The 22,562-nt window shown below is 43.6% G+C and overlaps 1 protein-coding gene across 1 annotated transcript; it reads right to left on the bottom strand.

Moving 5' to 3' along the window:
• Positions 1–1,707: 1,707 nt before the first annotated feature.
• On the bottom strand, positions 1,708–21,865 carry LOC115102678 (SLIT-ROBO Rho GTPase-activating protein 3-like). The gene is made up of 23 exons (XM_065005522.1): positions 21,669–21,865; positions 19,641–19,844; positions 16,736–16,809; positions 16,149–16,320; positions 15,713–15,878; positions 15,352–15,414; positions 15,050–15,154; positions 14,840–14,968; positions 12,056–12,277; positions 11,861–11,962; positions 11,492–11,698; positions 11,250–11,334; positions 10,809–10,836; positions 10,598–10,697; positions 10,452–10,512; positions 10,248–10,329; positions 9,601–9,725; positions 9,357–9,462; positions 8,405–8,632; positions 8,260–8,297; positions 7,947–8,112; positions 3,190–3,238; positions 1,708–2,943 (listed from the first exon to the last, which is right to left on the bottom strand). The coding sequence occupies exons 3-23, from the start codon at positions 16,794–16,796 to the stop codon at positions 2,779–2,781; spliced, it is 2,460 nt and encodes an 819-aa protein (XP_064861594.1). The 5' UTR covers positions 16,797–16,809; positions 19,641–19,844; positions 21,669–21,865; the 3' UTR covers positions 1,708–2,778.
• Positions 21,866–22,562: the final 697 nt, after the last annotated feature.

Here is a 22,562-nt window from a genome sequence, read left to right on the forward strand (position 1 = left end):
CCTCTGTGTACATTGTGCCGGAGGTCACAATGATTTCTTTTCATTTATAACAGTTATTTGACAGGGACAATGCACATCGATCAACATCACTGTAAATGTGCCGGATGTAGCGAGCCTGATCATTTTAATCTGGAATCCCTGATGCAGTGTTTGATGTCCATTACTTGGTTCCCAATCCCAATTTGATCCCTAGAACCTATACTCTATGCCTTTGGGTCCACCCGTAGACCCCTATGCCTTATGCCCTTGGGTCGTCCCCTAAACCTTACGTCCTATATCATTGTGGAGATCTGAGAGGATTGGATAGTTTTAACTAAGGGCTCGATTAAATCAGATCCGCTTTAGCCAACATTTGCATAGCGGTTGTTTTGGAGGTATGGGGAGGTGGAACTGCGTTAGAGCTGTCAAGTCCACAAGTTGCTCCCGGCATTATACCTAAAGCGGACCTTGCCATTGGCTGCACAAGGTCCCATTATGAGAGATCCTATGAACACTGGAATGTGAGATGTAATCTACACCTAGTGTCACGTCCTGACCTTAGTTCCTTTTTATGTCTCTATTTTGGTTTGGTCAGGGCGTGAGCATTCTATGCTTTTCATTCTATGTTTTGTTCTGTGTGTTGTATTTCTATGTTTTTGGCCTGGTATGGTTCCCAATCAGAGGCAGCTGTCAATCGTTGTCTCTGATAGAAATCTGTCATTCTGCCCCTGAACAGGCAGTTAACCTACTGTTCCTAGGCGGTCATTGAAAATAAGAATTTGTTCTTAACTGACTTGCCTAGTTAAATAAAGGTTAAATAAATAAAATTAAAATACTTAGGTAGCCTGTTCCCACCTGTGTTTGTGGGTAGTTGTTTTGTGTATTGCACCTTGCGTAACTGTTTGTTTGTTGTTTTTGTTGTAGCATCTTTCACCAGAACCAGATTTTTCCTGCAATCTAGAGCCATAATCATTATGGTTATTCTATGTAAAAAAAAAAAAAATGTATATTTTTCGGTATAATGAGCTGTCTGTATCCTCCTGATTGGTGGTTCTTAATTATTCTTTTTTAAATAATAATGTGTGTGTGTTCAGCTAGCTAGACAGTGTTCTGCAGGTTTGCCACATGCCTTGTCTTGACGAAGACTTCCTGCAACGTTTCACAATTTGCTTGTCTTGACGAAGACTCCCTGCAACATTTCACAATTTGCTTGTCTTGACGAAGACTCCCTGCAACATTTCACACTTTTCTCTGCTGCTCAAAGTGTTTCAAGCCTGTGCCGTTTCCTAATCCCAAACGCAGATAATTACAGTGTAAGATTTCTCCTTGTCAAACAGCTAATAATGGGATGCATATGTTGTTGGAGCACAGTGTACTGAAGACAGTGCGGGACATTTCAAGAACGGGACAGACCACAGCTGACTTTTCTGTCCAGCTTCCCATTGACAACATGACTAGCCCAAACCTAAAAACGGAATCTTCCCTAACCCAAACCCTAACCTAATTTTAACCAATTCAGAAATGAAAAATCATTTGCACATCAGCCATGTCCCATTAGTTTCCCCCATCCAGAACATACAGTCCTCCTACAACATAGGACACAAACATACTGCATCCTCTCTGTGAGTTGGTGTTGCCACCTAGTGAGCAAATGTCTAACTGCAAATATCTTCTCAGTATCCAGTACAATGTGAAGTACAGACCTACAGTAACATGGGGAATTCTGAACAAATTCAACATAAACATTTATTCAAACAATCATCAGATCCAGAAAACAATATAAAAATAGCAATACAACATTTAAAAGTTCATCGTTATCAGTAGCTCAATGACTCAATCACAGACAGGAGATCTTGCTGGTACAGGTTAAAAATTGACATTTCATCTGATAAAAGTTGATAGAACATATGTCTTATAGGATCTCTATGATAAAGACCATATGGCCGTTGAATGTTCATAATTATAGGCCTACCCAAACATGAACCGTGAACTGACCAAATCAGATAGTGAGCGCTTGTCTTGGTGTTGGCATTGCACACATTGGGCATAGAGGGCCTCCATAGGCCCATAACCACAAGAGCATAGAATACAAAACAACACTGATAATAGTGTACATTACAAGTCATTGTGGGTAAAATAAGTTATGATATACCAACTCAAAATCTGCCATTGACTGTGTAGCATTGAAAGTCACTGGGGTCACTGGAGTGTGTCACTGGGGTTCTATCAAACACAGCCTGGTCCCACATACAGATCTGGGATCAGGCTAACCAAAAAAAAGGCCTCACAGTGGGAATCAAAACCTGTCTGTCCACTTGCAGTAGCAAGAATCCCCTTAAAGCTTTTACAATCCAATGCTTTTCAAATCCATGGCGGGGACTGTGCAAGTGCACACTTTGGGAAAAGTGTGGAGAATCGGGACACAGCCCTACAGTGAAAATCAGAGTGGGGGTCATTGGGGTGTGTTGTATCAAACACACTAACAAAAGGCTTCACAGTAGGAGTCAAACCCTTTTGTCTGTGACTGTCCATTCACAGGCTTCACAATGAAGGCTGCTGTCTGAGCAGACTCATACAGTACAGTGAACTGACTGCGTTTCCTGTAACCCAGCCATCTGTAATCCCACTGTCAAAGGCTGCTGTCACAACCTGTCGTCCTACACTGTGTCATCTTGTCTAAGTCTCTTGACTCTTTCGTCTCACTCCTTCCTTTCATTCCCTCTCATTCATTTATTCATCCATCGAGCCATTAATTCATTCTGGTCCCCTCTCTCTTTTTACCAGTCCAGTTGGTCAGATCTAAACAGGTCTTTCCCTTCTGCGCCCGACCCCTCCTTTCTTCTGCTCTGGAGGAGGTTGGGAAGAGCGGGACGAGGTGACCGGGGGGGTGGAGGAGGATGGAGGAGGGAATGATTGTCGAGCGATAAGCTCCTTGAAGACAGAGCTCATCTGGCGGCAGACCTCCTGTGAAATGAAAAGAGGGAATACGGGAGGAGGGGGACAATGATGAAGGGAAGAAAAAAAGAGAAGAATAGAGGACAGAGATGTTTTTCTTCACTGGACCGAAGTGGAGTCCCTCTAGCGTGGTCGCAAACCTCTTATTATGCACGCTTAGTGAGTTCAAAAATGACAACAGTAATTGCAACAGCTGCTGCCGGTAATTACAGAAATAAAATATTAAATATTAGCTTAATGAAAAACATGTCAGACCTTGTCAACCTGAACTGTTATATCTTCACTGGATGACAGGTCTTGGGCTCTGTGAAAAACAGAGAGGGTAAAGAGAGAGGGTAGAGAGAGAATTTCAGTTCCCCCGCTTAAGCTTATTTAGGTAACTAAAGTGCTGAGTGCTAAAACAATACAACAATAACTAGTAAAAATACCCTGTGAATATCAGAGTAGATGGTACATATTACTACCAAAGTTATGGCTACAGCAGTGGATGCAAATAATTGACTAAAACAAATGATTTTGCAATGAAGGTCTACAGTAGCCTCAACAGCACTCTGTAGGGTAGCACCATGGTGTAGCCGGAGGACAACTATTTCCGTCCTCCTCTGGGTACATTGACTTCAATACAAAACCTAGGAGACATGGTTCTAACCCCCCTCAATAGACTTACACGGTAATTATGATGACAACTTCCAGGGGACATCCTCTAACCAATCAGAGCTCTTGCACATGAACGTAAATGTTGTCCACCCAATCAAAGGATCAGAGAATGAATCTAGTACAGAAAGCATAAGCTACAGCTAGCTAGCGCTGCAGTGCATAAAATGTGGTGAGTAGTTGAGTCAAAGAGAGAGAAAGACAATAGTTGAACAGTTAAATTAATTTCTTCCTAAATGAAGGAAAAGCGAGAGCGAAAGATAGAGATTTCGTCCATTTTTTTCACTTTCAGTTTCACTGACCCCTCCTGTCTCAGCCTCCAGTATTTATGTTGCAGTAGTTTATGTGTCGGGGGGCTAGGGTCAGTTTGTTATATCTGGAATACTTCTCCTGTCTTCTCCTGGAGATCACATAGATGCGAGAAGGAATACAATCTGGCTGCTATGAAAGTGAACTGGGTATTCATTCCGCTGACTCTGCTGAAAAACTTTTCTTAAACGGAAGCAAACGGGACAAAATTGGGGTAAACATACCGGAATTTGTCCAATAGAAACTTGTTTATAACTGTTGGATTAATGATTACACCCTATATCATCTAGACGTAGGCAAGAGTGTGCAAGGCGGTATTGAATGTGTTACTGTTTGTCACCTCAAATTTCCCTCGACCTGTGTGGGACTACGTTGTAAACTTCATTCATAGGCTAGGTTGTAGCAACCTCATGATGGGTATAGGGAAAATTTGAGTATCATGTAGTAGCCTAAACGTATTACTGTTCAATTGAACTGGGTGAATGGAATTTGAATAACAGTCATCCAATATGCTGTAATAGAAAAAAGGCGATGCTCATGGAAAAAAATATTCCTCTATCATCTTAAACGGCACTGACCGCCACTGGGCTACAATGTGGTTTAAAGTCTCAGTGGTACAGGTACCACAGTAATAGGTGAAATATCTTTGATGGTACTTGTGGTGTTATTTGCATATTGCATCCTGATTGGCCATATACTGTGGGAATGTAGGGGTTCATGAGGAAAGCATATCTCTCTCTCATGTGGCTCGTAATGTGAAGCAACATGAAGTTAGCAATAAATGTGCCTTCATAAAGATGCACCGTTAGTAGTTATATTACTCACATACAGACAGGTTTGATTACGCTACATGGTGTTAGAAGTGGACTAGAACGGCTTACTAACAGAGATTAGCTTACAGCACCTGGTTGAAAGCTTTTGGGGGGAGAATCGAGGAGGCTAATCAGCATGGAAGACATTGCGGGAGAATCTTCACAAATCTATCGAGGAGAACCAGGTAAACACTCTCATGTACTGTATGAGAGAGGACGTCTTGTAAGGGTCTATACCTAAACAAACTCGAAGCAAAAGCAGTATGGACAAATAAGAGATTTCATGCATTCTTTATTGTGAAAAAGAATGTGATCTATGAGCGAGACCGCTTTAACATGTGGAGACCGGGGGGAAATGAAACAGTGGATTATTTTGTCACAGCCTTATATGCCCTAGCAGAATATTGCAACTATGGACTTTTGCATGATTAACTAATTAAAGACAGGCTAGTCATTGGGTTAGCAGACGTGCGTCTGTCAGAACGTATGCAGCTAGATACAGATCTCACACTAGAGAGAGCCATTGAGATGGCAAGGCAAACGGAAGTGAAACAGCATCAAAGTTGCCTGCGAGGTGACACAGTGAGCTAGAGCGCAGGAAAGGTTTTCACCAGAGCGGAGGAGCCCACGGACTGGTGCGCCGGCACGGTGGTTGTCCCAATGAAGAAGAGGGACGTGCGGATATGTGTTGATTTCACCAGTCTCAATGAGTCAGTGTGTAGAGAAAAATACATACTTCCCACTGTCGAACAGAACTTTGGCTCACTAGCCGGGGCGAAGATCTTTTACAAGCTCGAACTGAACATGGGCTTCTGGCCGATCCCGCTAGCCGAGGAGTCAGTTAAGCTAACAACCTTCATCACGCCTTTTCGGACGTTACAACTTCAACAGTCTGCCTTTTGGCATCGCTTCAGCACCTGAACACTTCCAGAACAAAATGGTGACAGAGGTCACTGAAAGCCAGGAAGGTGCGGTCTGTCACATGGATGATCTGTTGGCCTGGTGCCAACATCAGGAAGCGCATGATGCAAGACTTCATGCCGCATTGCAGAAGATGGAAAAAGCCGGCTTAACTCTGAACATGGGCAAATGTGACCAGTCAAAGGAGGAAGTGAAGTTCCTGGGCCACATTATCTCGGACATCAGCAAGCTACAGAGTTTTCTAGGATTTGTGAACCAACTGTGAAAGGTCATCCCTCTGCTTGCAAAAAAGGACGAGACCTACTCTCAAAGATAAAAACCACTGGTACTGGGGGAGCCTTCAAAGAGCTGAAGGAGGAGCTGACGTCCACACCCGTGCTAGCCCTGTACAGCCCAAACAAAGAGATGAAGGTGTCAGCTGATGCGTCTTCCTACGGACTAGGAGGAGTGCTGCTGCAGAAGAAGAGTGAGGAATGGAGACCCGTTGCCTACGCCTCCTGGTCTCTCACAATGACCGAGCAGAGATACGCTCAAGTGGAAAAATAAGCTCTGGGGCTGACATGGGCATGTGAAAGTTTCAGAGACTTTTTCATCGGTCAACACTTTCAGCTGGGAACTGATCACAAACCGCTCCTGAGCTTTCTGGGGAACCAACCCTTGGACACCTTCCTCCACCAATCCAAAGCTTCAGAATGAGATTATGAGATATTCCTACAAGATTGCTCATGTCAGTGGAAAGTCTGTGGACTGCAGATACGCTGTCATGTGCGCCAGTCAAAGCCAAAGCTACTGCTGCAGAAAAGGAGCACATGGAGAGCACAAATATATATGTGGATGCCATCATGGAACAGCTTCCAGCGAGTGTTTCCTACATGGACAATCTGAGAGAACAAATCGACAGTGTGTGCTTAAACATCATAACAATGTGTCAGGAAGGATGGTCTGAGTTAAGCGGATGCGAAGGACCGCTGAAACTGTACTGGGCAGAACGCGCTTTTCTCACAGTGCACAACGGTCTTGTGTTTAAAGGAACAAGACTTGTCACTCCATCAGCCTTACAAAATGATGACCTCACTAAGCTGCACGAGGGTCATCAAGTGCAAAGAACGCACACAACAGGCTCTATGGCGGCCTGGACTCAGCCAGCAAATGAACAAACTTGTGCTTCAATGCAGGACATGCATCAAAGAGCGCACAAACCACACAGACCCACTCATACCGTCACATCTTCCAGAGAGACCCTGGCAAAGACTGGGAGCGGACTTGTTCACTCTGAAAAGCACCACCTACCTGCTAGTGGTGGACTACTTCTCAAGGTATGCGGAGATCGCAAACCTGTCGCTAACAAAGTCTGTGGGCGTCGTAGTTCATCTGAAGTCCATCTTTGCCCGCCATGGGGTACCTGAGGTCCTGCTTACGGACAATGGGCCTCAATTCCCCGGAAGATCCCTTTCCAACTTCGCTGCCGAGTATGGATTTTGCCATGTCACCAGCAGTCCAGCAGTAGAGAGCTCAGACGGTAAAGAACCTCCTCAAGAAAGCAGCTGACCCTTACATTGCTTTGCTGGCCTATCAGTCAACTCTACTCCAGAATGGCAACTGCTGATGGGACAAAAGCTTCAAACCACAGTGCCAACACTCCCATCACTGCTAGACCCATTACTCCCAAACACAGCTGCGGTCAGCTCAAAGGAAAAGGAGAGAATGAGTGCAGTACAGCAAGGTTTCAACAAGAGTCACTGAGTCAGCGACCTCAGCTGACTCCCACCTGGAACACAGGTGTGGGTGACTGATTCAAAAGTCACAGGAACAGTGCTGAGGGAACATGCAGCACCACGATCTTACTGAGCTCAAAGTTAAAACCAATAAATAAGACAAAACAACAGCTGTCAAGTTCTTACAGTTTTAACTTACCTGTGGGGTAGATTTATGTTTAAAGAAATTAGACATTTTGGGTTAAAGTTTACAGAAAATATGTTCATGACTATGTAGAAATGTTCTAGAATAACTAGGCAGGAACAGACCTACTGACATAAGAGCAAAATAATCCCTTGAGGTCTATTGAGACAAAGGAAGTCTAATCTTTGTTCTCTGAAAAGGGAAGATGTGGTGTTCTGAATATTGCATCCTGATTGGGCATTTGCTAATGAGGGCCTGTGGGAATTTAGCAGTTCGTGAGGAAAGCATCTTTCTCTCTCATGTGGCTTGTAATATGAAGCAACTTGACGTTAGCAATAAATGTGCCTTCATGAGGATACACCGTTAGTAGCTATTTTACTCACATCCAGACAACTTTGATTACACGACAGTACTTACTCTTTGCGTGTGTAGCGGGGGGAGCGGGGCCTGCCGTGTAAGGCGGGGCCTGCCATGGGGATCTGTATGGTGAACTTTTCTCCAAGGGACACACTCCCTCCTGCTGGGGATGGTCTGGAACTGCAGCTGCTATTGGATCGAGATCGCTCTCCCTTTGACTCGGACTCTGGATCACAAAGAGTTATAAAAAAATTTGGACTGGGACAATGCACATCAATCAAGATTTCGGGTTTATGTTTCTCATAAAGCATAGATGGAAAAACAATATCCCTTTGTCAAACACACATGAAGTTAGCAGCTGGCCCCTTCTCACCTTTACTGAGGATTTCTGAATCCCCTTCTCCCTCCTCACTGCAAAATAAACACAGACGATCAACATCAAGTGTATGTGCCTGAGTATGTGCTTGCGTGTGTGTTTGTCTAGGTCGCTGTCCATTTATCTATGCGTTTTCTGTCACCAGTCGTCTTGCTCCAGCGTCATGCATTTCTCATACACCGGTCCCTGTAGCTCGGTCGGGCTGGGGAAGATGCTCTCGTGCTGCAAAATGAGGCCCTTCACCAGAGAGTTGATCTGAGGCTGCAGAGTAACAACATCCTCATCCTGCAACCCTCGCACCAGACTGGGGCCGAAGCACACAGCTAAGTTATAGGGCTGCATCATGTTCTCATCGCTGTACTGGGATACACTGGGGGAAGAGGGGGAGATAGAAGGGGAGAGAGGGAGGGAGGTAGCGCGAGAGAGTGGGAGAGAGAAAAAGAGAGAAAGAGAAAGCGACAGATAGAGAGGAGGGGAGGGAGAGAGAGAGGTGGGGAGGAAAAGAGAGAAGAAGAGGGGGAAAGAGGGAAGGAGACAGAAAGAGAGAGAGAGAGAGAGAAAGGGAGAAGAGGGCAAGAAGAAGAAGAATAACATAATAAGACAGCTGAAATTTCACAGTTCAAGCTCTTAGTGCTGAACCAAATGGCTCCCTGACCCTTTGAAGAACCCTTTTTGGTTCCAGGTAGAATCCTTTTGGGTTCCATGAAAAATTCCTTTCCACAGAGGGTTCTACCTGGACCCAAAAATAATTATACCTGGAACCAAAAAGGGTTATCCTATGGGGACAGCCAAAGAACCCTTTTGGAACTCTTTTTTTGTAAGTGTAGTGCACCACTTTTGACCAGAGCCTATATAGGGAATAGGGTGCCATTTGGGAAGCAACCTGATTGTGTTTTTAGAAAAGAGCTATCTCATCAAATGGCTGCTTCTCTCTTCTTTAAACAGAGGGTTTTCTTTGCAATACTGACATTTGCAAGGGCTTTGTGGTAAGTCTGGTAAGTGTATGGTTAGTTCCTCTTGACAATGACAGTAAAAAATCCCAAATAAGTGTTTGTTGGTGGACAATGTTTTAGAAATAGAACAAAGATACTTACTGATGGAGGAATGCAAAGAGGTATCTCATGACGATGATGACAGGTGGAGGATAGGAGGAGATGACCGATTTGAGTTGAGCTGCTCTCTCTGTCTCGTTATCAATCTCTGGAAGGGTTGGGTGCAACAAGGAGAAAGATTAAGGAAAAGCATATGAAAAGCTACCCAATGCACACATATACACACTCAAACAACCCCCACTCCCCACCCACCCTCACACATACAATCACCCACGCACACACTTACCTGCGTACTCCAGGAGATGACTGGTGCTGTCCTGAGGAAAGAGAGGGTTCTCCAGGGTTCTGAAGTAGAGCTTCAGTACTCCTGCAACTAAGTCCATGTCACACCTGCTGTCTGCCAGGGGTCCTCTCCTACAGGGAACACCAAGGGCACATTGCCCACCATTATTAATGATCAATACTACAGCGCTGGACTACGGCTTCCATAGACACCAGACCTAGGTTAAAATAATATTAACTTTCTATCTAAATGCTCTGACTGTTCAATTGAGCCTGCCTGAGCTTGCCGTTTTGGGACTATGCCATTGGTTACATTTAGCCCAATGCCAGCTTAATCCAGTAAAGACAAATGATCTGAAACAGATACTTTGAACCCAGGTCTGTACTAGAAGCAGCTAGAGCAGCAGGCAAGGAGCAGGTTGATGTTTATTGGGATGAATATTGCCCTGGAGGCAGCGCTGAGCGGTTTCTGCCAGATGGGCTAGCCGCAAAGTCAAAATTGGCTATATCGTATAAAAACAAACAATTAAGGTTAGGGTTAGACAAGGTTAGCAGCGTGGTTAAGATTAGGGTTAGGTTTCAAATCTGATTGTATTACTTTGTGGCTAGGCCAACTAGTGACCACCCTGCAGACAGGGACAGCAGACGGGCCTACCTCTCTCAAACGCATCTCTCAGACTGTTGACCTCGGCCTGAGACCCTGGTACTCTGAAGATACCCTCATGGTGGAGACCTACAGATTAGGATTGATTGACAGACAGACATGAAGACCTTCATAGATACACGCTTACAGTCCATTAGCTGTTTGTAATATACAGCATCAATATGCACCAAACATGCACAACAATGGCTCACCATTGAGGTTGATGAAGCGAATGCAGCTTTCCACAACCACTGGGATCTCTTGGCCCGATGCCTGAGAATATTGGGAGAAGTTGATTGAAATCAGGATACCAAGGAGGAGAATGAGATGTAGACAGAAAGCAACAGTAGGCTGGCACCTTTATGAACGAGAGCATGTCTCCAGTGAAGAGTTTGTGGGTGAACTGGATTATAGGTTGACCCTCCATCCTCGCACGAACAGACTTCCTGGAGTTCCCACTACAGGGGGGAGAAGACACACTAGTCAGTTGACTATGAGACAGTGCCCTAAACTGTTATGTTACTCTTATGAGGCAGTTATAAAGGTCTTACAGAGGAATGCAACTTGACCTGGCTTGATGACCATTGGTTGCTTCAGCTAGGAAGGGAAGAAAAAGGAACAATTAGGATAGCTGTAACAGCTGCATTACAGGAAATGAAGAGCCAAAATGACACTTGGACAATTAAGGAACAACAATGAGTGTACTGTATATGAGGCTATACTACAAAGTCATGCCGAACGGTTGTGTGTGTATTCAAGAGCTTGGAACTATTATCTGAAAAAATAGGATTCTGCCTTTAATGTTCAGAACCCTCATTGGGTTTAAATGGTGTCCGCTATTTTTGTTCTTGTATTCTTTTGAACTTTACAACATAAATTGGGGCATTTAGAGTACTGTATAAGTACTTTGAACAGAACAAGGCTGATGTCAATAACTACATTTGGACAAAAATGCAGATAGAAACGTATCGTCCCAAGCTCTCGTATTGTAGAAGTGGTTAGTGCTGTACCTTTCTCTACAGCCACTTTAAGCAGATCATGTTTAGCCTGTAGTTTGGATACCAGAGCGCTTTTACAGAGATACTCCTTCACTTTCTGAGAGTAGAATCAAACACAATTCAAAAAAGTCATCATCATCATCACCACCGTCATTTCCTTCTATTTCATTTTCATCATTACCGTAACCCCCACTATTATAGTGCACTACTTTTGGCCTGACCCTTAGGTGTAAGTCAGTTTAATAATGACTCACAGTACAGTAGAGGATCTCAGTCTCCTGCAGGTTGGCTCTGCGTCTGGCCAGGCTTTCATTGCTTCCCCCCTGACCTTGGCTCTGAGACGGGGACTGAAGATGGACCTGGGAGCCCTGGGTCTGGCTGCTGGAGGGTGGAGGATCTAGGTCATCATCACTGATACCTTCCAGCAGGGTAACGCGGGCCGCCCGTAGAGTCTTATCTGCCTAGGAGGGAGAAAGTGTGTAGTGAATATATTGGAATCCATCTTATCCACTACAAGATCGATTTTAAGCTTTTGAGGGAGCCATGGCCCGGTTACTGTAAAGCATTTTGTGTCAACAGTTGATAAAGGCTTTATCCATTTGATTGGTTGGACTGGACTTTACCTCCTCCGTTTCCTGGGTGAACCCGGTGAGTTTAGATTGTAGCTGTTGGAACCTGGTCTCCATCTCACCCCTAATCTCCTGCTCTGCACTCACCTCAAACACCTGAGAGGAACAGGGACAGGGAAGAATCAGGGGATATCAGACAGGTGGGAGCAAAGACATGAGACGTCGAGATACACAAGCCACACACCCTACCTGGTCTCCGCCGTGTGGCTGGAAGTGGAAGCGGAGGGGCAGACAGAAGGTGTTGGTGTGTGTCTGTAGCAGGTTGTCTCTGTCCTGACTCTGGTCCAGTCCAGACACAGCACTTTGGAGCTGCTGCAGCCCTACACTCAAGTTCTGCTGATCCCAGGACCGGCTGGACAGGTAGGCCAACAGCACACGGGACAGAGACAGGTGGTAGCCCACATCTGAACACTGAGAGAGACACAGAGAGATGACACTGGGATAAGACAATGTGTTTATGTCGTAGGCAGGGTTTGGGTCAAATACATTTCAATACAGTCAATTCAGGAAGCAAACTGAAACATTTGAATTGGAATACGTCATGCTAGTGACACGTTCCTACGTAATATTCATGTCCATGGTCTTTTGAATGGACTTCAAGATTATTTCAAGAAATCCATGAAAATGCGGTCAAATAAGGTACACTACCGGTCAAAATTTTGAGAACACGTACGCATTCAAGGGGTTTTCTACATTGTAGAATAATAGTGACGACATCAAAACTATGAAATAACACATATGGAATCATGTAGTAACCAAAAAAGCGTTAAACAAATCAAAATATATTTTATATTTGACATTCTTCAAATAGCCACCCTTCGCCTTGATGACAGCTTTAAAAACTCTTGGCATTGTCTCATCCAGCTTCACCTGGAATGCAGTCTTGAAGGAGTTCCCACATATGCTGAGCACTTGTTGGCTGCTTTTCCTTCACTTTGCGGTCCGACTCATCCCAAACCATCTCAGTTTGGTTGAGGCTGGGGGATTGTGGAGGCAAGGTCATCACTCCAGCACTCCATCACTCTCCTTCTTAGTAAAATAGCCTTTACACAGCCTGGAGGTGTGTTGGGTCATTGTCCTGTTGAAAAACAAATGACAGCCCCACTAAGCCCAAACCAGATGGGATGGCGTATCACTGCAGAAGGCTGTGGTAGTCATTAACCAGCTTAACCATGCTGGTTAAGTGTGCCTTGAATTCCCTGATTACCAACAACGATGAGACGGCCTACAGGGAGGAGGTGAGGACCCTCGGAGTGTGGTGTCAGGAAAATAACCTCACACTCAACATCAACAAAACAAAGAAGATGATCGTGGACTTCAGGAAACAGCAGAGGGAGCGCCCCCCTATCCACATCGACGGGACAGTAGTGGAGAGGGTAGTAAGTTTTAAGTTCCTCGGCGTACACATCACGGACAAACTGAATTGGTCCACCCACACAAACAGTGTGGTGAAGAAGGCGCAGCAGCGCCTCTTCAACCTCAGGAGGCTGAAGAAATTCGGCTTGTCACCAAAAGCACGCACAAACTTTTACAGATGCACAATCGAGAGCATTCTGTTGGGCTGTATCACCGCCTGGTACGGCAACTGCCCCGCCCACAACCGTAAGGCTCTCCAGAGGGTAGTGAGGTCTGCACAACGCATCACCGGGCGCAAGCTATCTGCCCTCCAGGACACCTACACCACCCAATGTCACATAAAGTCCATAAAGATCATCAAGTACAACAACCACCCGAGCCACTGCCTGTTCACCCCGCTATCATCCAGAAGGCACGGTCAGTACAGGTGCATCAAAGCAGGGACCGAGAGACTGAAAAACAGCTTCTATTTCAAGGCCATCAGACAGTTAAACAGACACCACTAACATTGAGTAACTCTGGGTCTTCCATTCCTGTGGTGGTCCTCATGAGAGCCAGTTTCATCATAGCCCTTGATGGTTTCTGCGAATGCACTTGAAGAAACTTCCAAAGTTCTTGAAATGTTCTGTATTGACTGACCTTCCTGTCTGAAAGTGACTGATTGACTCAAACGCATTAAGAAGGAAAGAAATTCCACAAATGAACTTTTAAGAAGGCACACCTGTTAATTGAAATGCATTCCAGGTGACTACCTCATGAAGCTGATTGAGAGAATGCCAAAAGTGTGCAAAACTCATCAAGGAAAAGGGTGACTATTTGAAGAATCTCAAATATAAAATATATTTTGTTTAACACTTTTCTTGGTTACTACATGATTCCATATGTGTTATTTCATAGTTTTGATGTCTTCACTATTATTCTACAATGTATAAAATATAAAAAATAAAGTAAAACCCTTGAATGAGTAGGTGTTCTAAAACTTTGACCGGTAGCGTAAATCTAAAATTATATTTTTGTTTATGGATAAATGTACTTCTGCCAGACATCTTTTATGACATTTTTGTGCTGAAGAGCATTGCGTTACATTTTTGCCCATTAAAGGCTATTCAAAAAGCATGAAAAAAATTCCAAACTACTTGCCGCGTCACTTTCATGGCGTATTTCAGTTTGCTTCCTGAATTTAATGGACTTGACCCCAACCCTGCCTGCCTGTGCAACATGTTGGATGTCGTATTGTAAAGTATTGTACTAAACCTTGGCTTGTGTGAGCCAGAACGGCTCATAGAAGCAGGAGCCTATCTCTTGTTTCTGTAGTGTGATGTCCAAGTACACCCCTTGGACAGGACGCTAGTCTATCGCAGGGCCTTACCCTTAATCTATCTCCTTAATGCTTAGTGCCAGGCAGAGACGCCTCGGATCCCATTTTTACAATCTCTGATATGACTCAGCCGTGGATCGAACTTCCATCTTTCCAATCTCAGGGCAGACACTCGTACCACAAGGCCGCTGAGTTTGCATCATTGCATTGCAGTCATTGTGTATTATGGCTGGTACTTTTCAGTACAATCCAGTGTCTTCCCTATTGGCGCCAGACAGCAGCTGTGAAGCACCACTCACATCTATGATTGAGGAGATGTCCTGGAGATAGTACTTGTTCATGGAAGCGTTGGCTGCAGCTAGGTTGAGGAGGTAGTCGTTTCGAGCCTTGGTGCACTTCAGCTGAATCTCCTGCACTTTACACTGTCTCTGGAAACACACATCGGAATGAGCCATTACACACACACACACACACACATTTTGAAAAAAGGGATGTGAGCTGTTCTTTACTTTCTCTATCTTCTTAGAAGCGCCTTGTTTCTGTTTCTCTGCTTCCTTCAGCTTTCCCTCTGCAGACACATAATCTGAATGGTACTGGTAGTAGGTCCTCCATGCCTGCAAGCCAGGAGAAACACACACACACACAAACGTTGAAGCACACACACACACACACACAGAGAGAACCTCCATCAACACGTCATATCATGCAAATACCAATACCACTACTTTATATCTCACTGTGTCCTATTTTAGAAAATATGTCATACTTTGTTTCTTAACTGGTGTCTGTTTCCCACACATGTTGGACTTACTGTCTGTAGCTCTGTGGTGACTTTCAGTAGACCATCCTGTAACTGGGTACAGACATCTTTACTCTGGAAATAAAGAGATCAACCAATAAATGTGTTAGATGACTAGAGAATGAAACAGAGGCCGAGGCAGATTAGAGATGGAGAGAGAGAGATTAGAGATGGAGATAAAGACAGATTAGAGATTGAGACGGAGATAGAGACAGATTAGAGATGGAGATAGAGACAGATTAGAGATGATTAGAGATTGAGAAATGTACAGATTAGACAGGAATATGACTCCCCAGGACTCCCTGTAAAATAGTGCAAATGTTACTGAGCGGACTATCCTGGCTGAATTAATCAAATGAAGATGGAGCAGTACCCTCTTGGCCAGGCGCTGTGTGATGTCCAGACAGTGAGTAAGGGGCTCGGTTAGGGTGGTCCTACAGATTTCACTCAGACCACTGTGGTCTCTGCTCTCCTGTCTGGTCTGAGCCAATAGCACCAGCCAACACTGGGCCACAGACTGGCCACTACAGGGCTCCTTCCTGAAAGATAGAGGCACAGGGAAAGGGCCATGGTTTAACCATAAATGTACTAGAATGGAAAATACTAGAATGGAAAATTAAAAAACAGAGTTTTTTAGTTCTGGAATAGGCTTAATCTGTGTCTGGGAAACATGTCATTTGTAGAGTGGATTCAGAGACACAAAGACCACCTCAACTCTAGCCTGATGCCTGATCTGTTTGTGACATCTTGCCAACTCAATGACCATAGGACTAACAGACATAGCACGAACAGAGCTTGGAGCAATTTACCTTTTGATTTTGGAGGTGAACCTCTCGGACAATTTGTCAAGCGAGCGTGCATACTCCCCTTCTATCTCACTGCGTCTTCGCAGGTAGTCTGTCAGGTCCTGAAGCTGCTGAGATTTCTGCTCCAATTGCAGGTCCAACACCTTCAACTGGTCCAACAACTGACAACGCACCTCTTGGGGAGGGAGCGGGAGAGTGGGAGGGAGGTAGGTGAGAGAGGGGGGGGGGGGGGGGGGGGAGAGAGAGAAAGAGAACGCGAGAGCAGGAGAGAGAAAGAAAGAAAGAGGGAAGTGGAGAGATATACAGAGGGATGCCTCCATTTTGTTTAATGACTTTGCATAGTGACTGAGTTCTACACTTCCATGTCCTTCAACCAAATGCCGAAGGTGACGGTTGTGTTGTACCATTGAGTCCAATGTGTTTACAGTCAATAAGCATTTAATATGGACTCAGTCTGTGACTAGACAGACATGCATGGAACTAGAACTCTGATGTACCAACCGGAGGACGGAGAGAAGAGAAACATTCAATATGAGCAGTACAGTAGAGTAACGTTAGAGGGTAGAAACAGTAACGAGGATTTCCCTTACCTTTGATTTGTGTGTCATAGTCTAGAACACCCACTTTTCTCAGCTTCACATTTGACGTCATTGTTGCTGAAACCCTGTTGCAAAGAGATGTCAATAATTCCACAAGGTTTTCTGCGATAGTTCAACCTGAAACCTTTACAACCAACCTGCTACCTAGTTCCTGGCAAAAACCCTCACTGTACCCATGCTTCTTAGAGAGTATATGTATTTGTGCAGCTAATGACCCTTCATCCGGGACAAAGTCCACTTGATTATTGACCTAACTCTTGAAAACCTTTATGTCTATACTTGTAGTGTACACTACCCTGCTGCGTCTTGATACATTCTGTCCCAAACACTTAGTAAAAACGCTCTGTGACACTCTTTGTTTACAATGCAGACCGACGGACTCCACAGTATCCACGTATTAGAGATAGACGGCCTGGGATAGACTGACTGAAATAGAGGGACTGTAAACAGTATTCTCTTACTGTAACACATCTAGTTCAAGCCAGCCTAGCTGCGTAGAAAGCCAGTTGGCATGTAACGCGCCGCTCTGCTCCCGCTGCTGCATAACTGTCGTATGCTGTGCGAAAAATAGCAACAGAAACATTTCAGCTGCTCTATAAATAATACTTTGCCACCGCCACATGGTACACAGCACTGTCACCGAGGGGATGTTCGTTTTACAAGCTACGGGTGTTTTCACTAATAGATTTAGTAACTGTAAGCAATGTTCCCTCTCGTTTTTTTCGGCACCGAGCACATTTCAGGTCTGCTGAGCGCAAACTTGAACCGTGTGAAAATTCTATGCGTGCGTTTACTGTGAACACTGAGGATGTACCCACTTTAAGTTACAGTTTTAACAGTGGCCTTGTAGGCTATTGTGGCTATTTGATCATAATGTAGACCTACCAAAGTGGCTTACCATCAAAAACAATGGAGAAAATGCATCCCATAACATTTTAACATGGAAATAGCTGTTTTATCATTCAGTTTACAGTAGCAACAAATGTGTGGTGTTCAATATCTTACATTCCATGAGACTTTTGAAAGAAAAAAAACATACAGGGCTTGACATTAACCTGTTTATCCACTTGTCTGTCAGACAAAGAGGTGACTGAAAATGTTGTTGTGTTGTTTGATGCAAGAAACTACATTACAAAATAAAACAAATTATTATTCCCATAACATTATTACAGAGGATCAGACACATCGTGCTACTGTACCCTCTGCCTATTAGCTACTTAGCTTATTCAAGTCTGTCTCAAAATACAACAAAAAAAGCTCTTTATCTGACTCGCTTTTCAAAGATGTCTAGTAATTTACACGTTTGTGCTCTTGTTGAAAGCAATCACTCCCCTATTGCTGACTAAAAGTGATCTATAACTGGGCTAATAACTCACTTTTTATTTTACCTTTATTTAACTAGGCAAGTCAGTTGTGAACACATTCTTATTTTCAATGACGGCCTAGGAACAAGTAAAGGATATTAACTAAATGTGCACACGCGGCTATATGCAGCTCTCACTTTGATCTCAAAACAAACGCATCTACTCACGACTGATCATGCTGTAAACACAGTTCAGTTCAATGTACAATGAATTCGGAAAATGTTCAGACCCCTTGACCTTTTCTACATTTTGTTACGTTACAACCTTATTCTAAAATTGATTAAATCATTTTTTCCCCTCTGTACTTTGCTCCATTCATCTTTGCTTCGATCCTGACTAGTCTCCCAGTCCCTGCTGCTGAAAACATCCACACAGCATGATGCTGCCACGACCATGCTTCACCATAGGGATGGTTGAGGTTTCCTCCAGACGTGACGCTTGGCATTCAGGCCAAAGGATTCAATCTTGGTTTCATCAAACCAGAGAATCTTGTTTCTCATGGTCTGAGTGTCTTAATGTGCCTTTTGGTAAACTCCAATGTGCCTTTTGGTAAACTTTGGGACACTTCCCCAGATCTGCGCCTCGACACAATCCTGTCTTGGACCTCTACGGACAATTCCTTCGACCTCATGGCTGGGTTTTTGCTCTGACGTGCACTGTTAACTATGGGACATTATATAGAAATGTGTCTGCCTTTCCAAATCATGCCCAATAAATGGAATTTACCACAGGTGGACTTCAATCAAGTTGTAGAAACATCTCAAGGATGATCAATGGAAAAGGGATGCAGCTGAGCTCAATTTCAAGTCTCATAGCAAAGGGTCTGAATACTTATATAAATAAGGTGTTTCTGTTTTTTTATTTTTTTTTATACATTTGCTAAAATTAAAATAAAAACTATTTTTACTTTGTCATTATGGGGTAGTGTGTGTACCCCATCATTTTAGAATAAGACTGTAATGTAACAAAAAGTTGGAAAAAGTCAAAGGGTCTGAATACTTTCCGAAGGCACTGTAAATGGCCGCACCAGTCTATGGGCTGAGTAGTGTGTGTAATCGAATCCTTCTCGGATGTGTTCTGCCTACAACAAAATCTCTTGCGTAGTTTGTTTTGTTTCGGTATGTTGCGTTGAAAGTGGCTAATATGGCATCGATTCGATCACAATTGCCACAGTAAAAGGAGACGTTGATAGTGTTAACAGGGACAACTTGAGAACAGTGGTCACCAACCTTTTCTGAGTCAAGATCATTTTAAATCAAAATGCAAGCCGAGATCTACTGCTGAGATTTTGTTTTATACATGACTTAAAAAAGGTAAGCCTATGCAACATTAACCAATCAAAAAACAGTACTGTAGCAATGAGGTTTGTGAAGTAAGCTATAGGCCCAATATATTATCACCGCATATTGGCTTTGCTTGAATTGCCCTGCCAATTGCTGTTCGGGACATTTTTTTCAATTATCTTTCAACATTTGAGGTAGTGAGCATACATTTAAATCATTTGCTTTCTATTTTTATTGGGCTAATGGTACCTGAATTTGATGGTCAGTCTCAGCTGATGGAGAGAGAGCAGCAGACTGAGGGTTCGCCTCTCATCATCCCTCCTCCGCTTTCTCTTTCCTCCACTAACACTGACCAAGAAGGGACACAGTCTTCCAGCTGATGGCGAAACTCATGTCACAATCTCCTGTTTCTCTCTGTGGGCTGATATTTCTGCGTGGCAGTCCCTGGGGGAGCTGTGTTGCCAGACAAGACACAGCACACATAATCCTTCAATTCTAGTTGACATGATTTGCAGATTATATCAGTTTACAAACTATTAACTACAGTTACTGGTTTATGACTATATAATTTCATGACAGTCAGACCCAGCCAGCCAATGTTGCTTTTCTGTTCAATAGCATAGGCCTGGTGTTGTTGGCATAATAGTGATCTGATGATCCAACATAATTTTCCATTCTTCCTCTACGTTGGATTCACTTACGTTGGATCCAGAGTCATTAACTTGTCCAGTGGATGAGAGAAAAGAGAAGTCTTTATGGATTTGTGTTGTTTGTTATTCCTTATGTTAGGCACTGTTAAAGGCCTGAGAAGTAGTGGATCAATTAACTACAGTTCAACCGCCATTTATGAAGTTAGTATTATTGGTAGACTAACAGTGAAATGTTTACTTAGGAGCCCTTCCCAACAATGCAGAGGAGAAAAAAGAGAAATAGAAAAACGAGGACATGGGGAATGCGGTTACCTTTAGGGGAACGATTTGATTGAGAGCTTAATGATCACTGCCAGGACTTATGGTTAAGAACTGCATTTGAATTGCCCTTCATGAAATTAGTAGTTCATATTATTGGCATCTGTCCTGCCTCTCTGTTTCTCTGTTGTCTGTCTGTCACATAGAGACACCTCTAGTGATCTTTTGAAAGGGGAAGACAGGGGTGGTGTTTCCTGTGTCAGGGGCACACACACACACACACACACACACACACACACACACACACACACACACACGCACCCAAGAGCAAATTAGGACTCACTTGACCTCCCTTAACCAGTCACTTGACTTCTCTTTCTCCGTCTGTCTTATCACTCTCTCACTCTTCACTGGCAACTAACTTCCTCTTCTATTTTCAAAAAGCATTCTCTTAACTTACAATTCACTTCCACATGTCACACAGCTGTTTTACAGTCTTCCCAATTTCACTCCCTTTCATTTCTTTTAACAAACAAAACAACTTTTGCCTGTGATTTCTTCAGTCCATCTAGATAGGCATGCCTATCGGTTGATCTATGTATGTGCCTGTAGGTTCCCCTATAGGTCTATTGCATCTCCATTTGGAATTTGTAACACATGTCGTCTCGCTTAAGAAAATGCATTTTTAGAAAGCAGATGTTGTACATGCAGCACGTTGTCTTCACAGCTTTGTCACCCTTTCCTTTCTCCTTCTCTCCATTCCTTCACTAAGTGATCATCATTGAATCACCCAACAGGAATTGGAGTTTATTGCCATCATCATCAGGACGTAAGCAGGGTACCAATTCTTAACTGACGTTCACTGGTCAGTTTTTAACTGGAAGACCCTTTTGTAGTTGCTGTATCTGATCGAATTAGATTTGATCTAAGGCTCACGCTTCGAACACAGCATCATCTGGATATGTGTGCAACAGAAGTTCAACATTCACCTTCTGCTACCATTTTTGTCAGGCCGTGTCGACGCACACAGTGTGGCGCATACGATCGATAAATCAAATTGACGCACCACACCGAACACACTGCAACTGCCTCTGCAACGCAATGCTGCAAGGCAAACGCAGCGTTTCATTGGTAATGAATGTCATAGTTACATGTGTTGCCATATGTACTAATTAGGTGTTTCCCAGGTTATGGTCCAACCACAACCACGCATAAAGGTCACAGTGGGGTGAGATACAAATTGAGAAATACAGTATTCATAACTGTCAAACAGCAAATAAACCACATTCACAGGAAGTAGAGAAAAAGTAACCTCACAAAATGAGAAATAAATGGCCTAGTTATTCTGTCATGAAAATGTGATTCTTACCTGGCTGAAATTAGTTTTAATACTCTTCTTTTCCACAGTGAGTAACATTTATCTCCAAACGATAACTTCTCTCTTCCTCCTCCTTACGTTAAATACACACACCTGGGTGCTCTCTCTCTCTGTCACAGACACACACACTCTGTTCCGTTGCCCCCTGACACACTCTCGGAGACATCCTGTGACAGCTTGTGAAAGAGTTGTAAAGAGTGAAAGCTTCTAATTCAAGCCACACCCCCTCCTCCTCATCACCCCCTCTTCTCCCCTCCCTCGTCATTCCATCCACTTTCCCCTATGAGTTCATGTGTATAGAAGTAACACACATAGCCTGAGTAAGAGTAAGCGCTGTCATCTATAATGACCGTATTTAGTCTTACCACCGATCTCTTACTCTGAGTAACTAATATACTTGATAAGAGCATTGCACTTAATTGTGTAACACGTCCTAAAATAGTGGTGCCAAATCCACCCACCATGTCACGACAAAACACATTCATATCATCTCACTGAACGAGCATGTTCTCCACATATAACATGATATAATCCTGATACTATGCATGACTAGAGAGCAGTAGTTTGCTTACTCTTATAGCTAATATTGTTTACCAGAAACAATGGTGCAGAGTGAAGTGACAGTGTTGTCATGCCTTTGCAAGGTGTGAAGATACCAGATAATGCGCGAAAACAGAACTGTTTGCCTGTGGTTAAGAGAAGGGAAGAGTTTTACTGAATGTCTAAAAAATATTGCTGTACAAGCTGAGAACTGTCAAACACTCTTCTTTCTCACTTCTAGCTTCCTGTGTATTTCCTTCCCTCCCTTCCAACTAAGACACATTAAATAGCGGACTGTTAACTGAAAGTGGCTTCTAACTGATCTATATTTTGTTTTGACTGTAG

The sequence above is a fragment of the Oncorhynchus nerka genome, linkage group LG20 (assembly GCF_034236695.1).
Source record: "Oncorhynchus nerka isolate Pitt River linkage group LG20, Oner_Uvic_2.0, whole genome shotgun sequence".
NCBI lineage: Eukaryota > Metazoa > Chordata > Actinopteri > Salmoniformes > Salmonidae > Oncorhynchus > Oncorhynchus nerka.

Coding starts and splice junctions, on each gene's coding strand:
- LOC115102678 (XM_065005522.1), bottom strand. CDS start 16,796: ATGACGTCAAATGTGAAGCTGAGAAAAGTGGGTGTTCTAGACTATGAC. Junction 8,298..8,404: donor ACGCTGGAGCAAGACGACTG/GTGACAGAAAAC, acceptor TTTATTTTGCAG/TGAGGAGGGAGAAGGGGATT. Junction 8,113..8,259: donor TTCAGAAATCCTCAGTAAAG/GTGAGAAGGGGC, acceptor TTTGTGATCCAG/AGTCCGAGTCAAAGGGAGAG.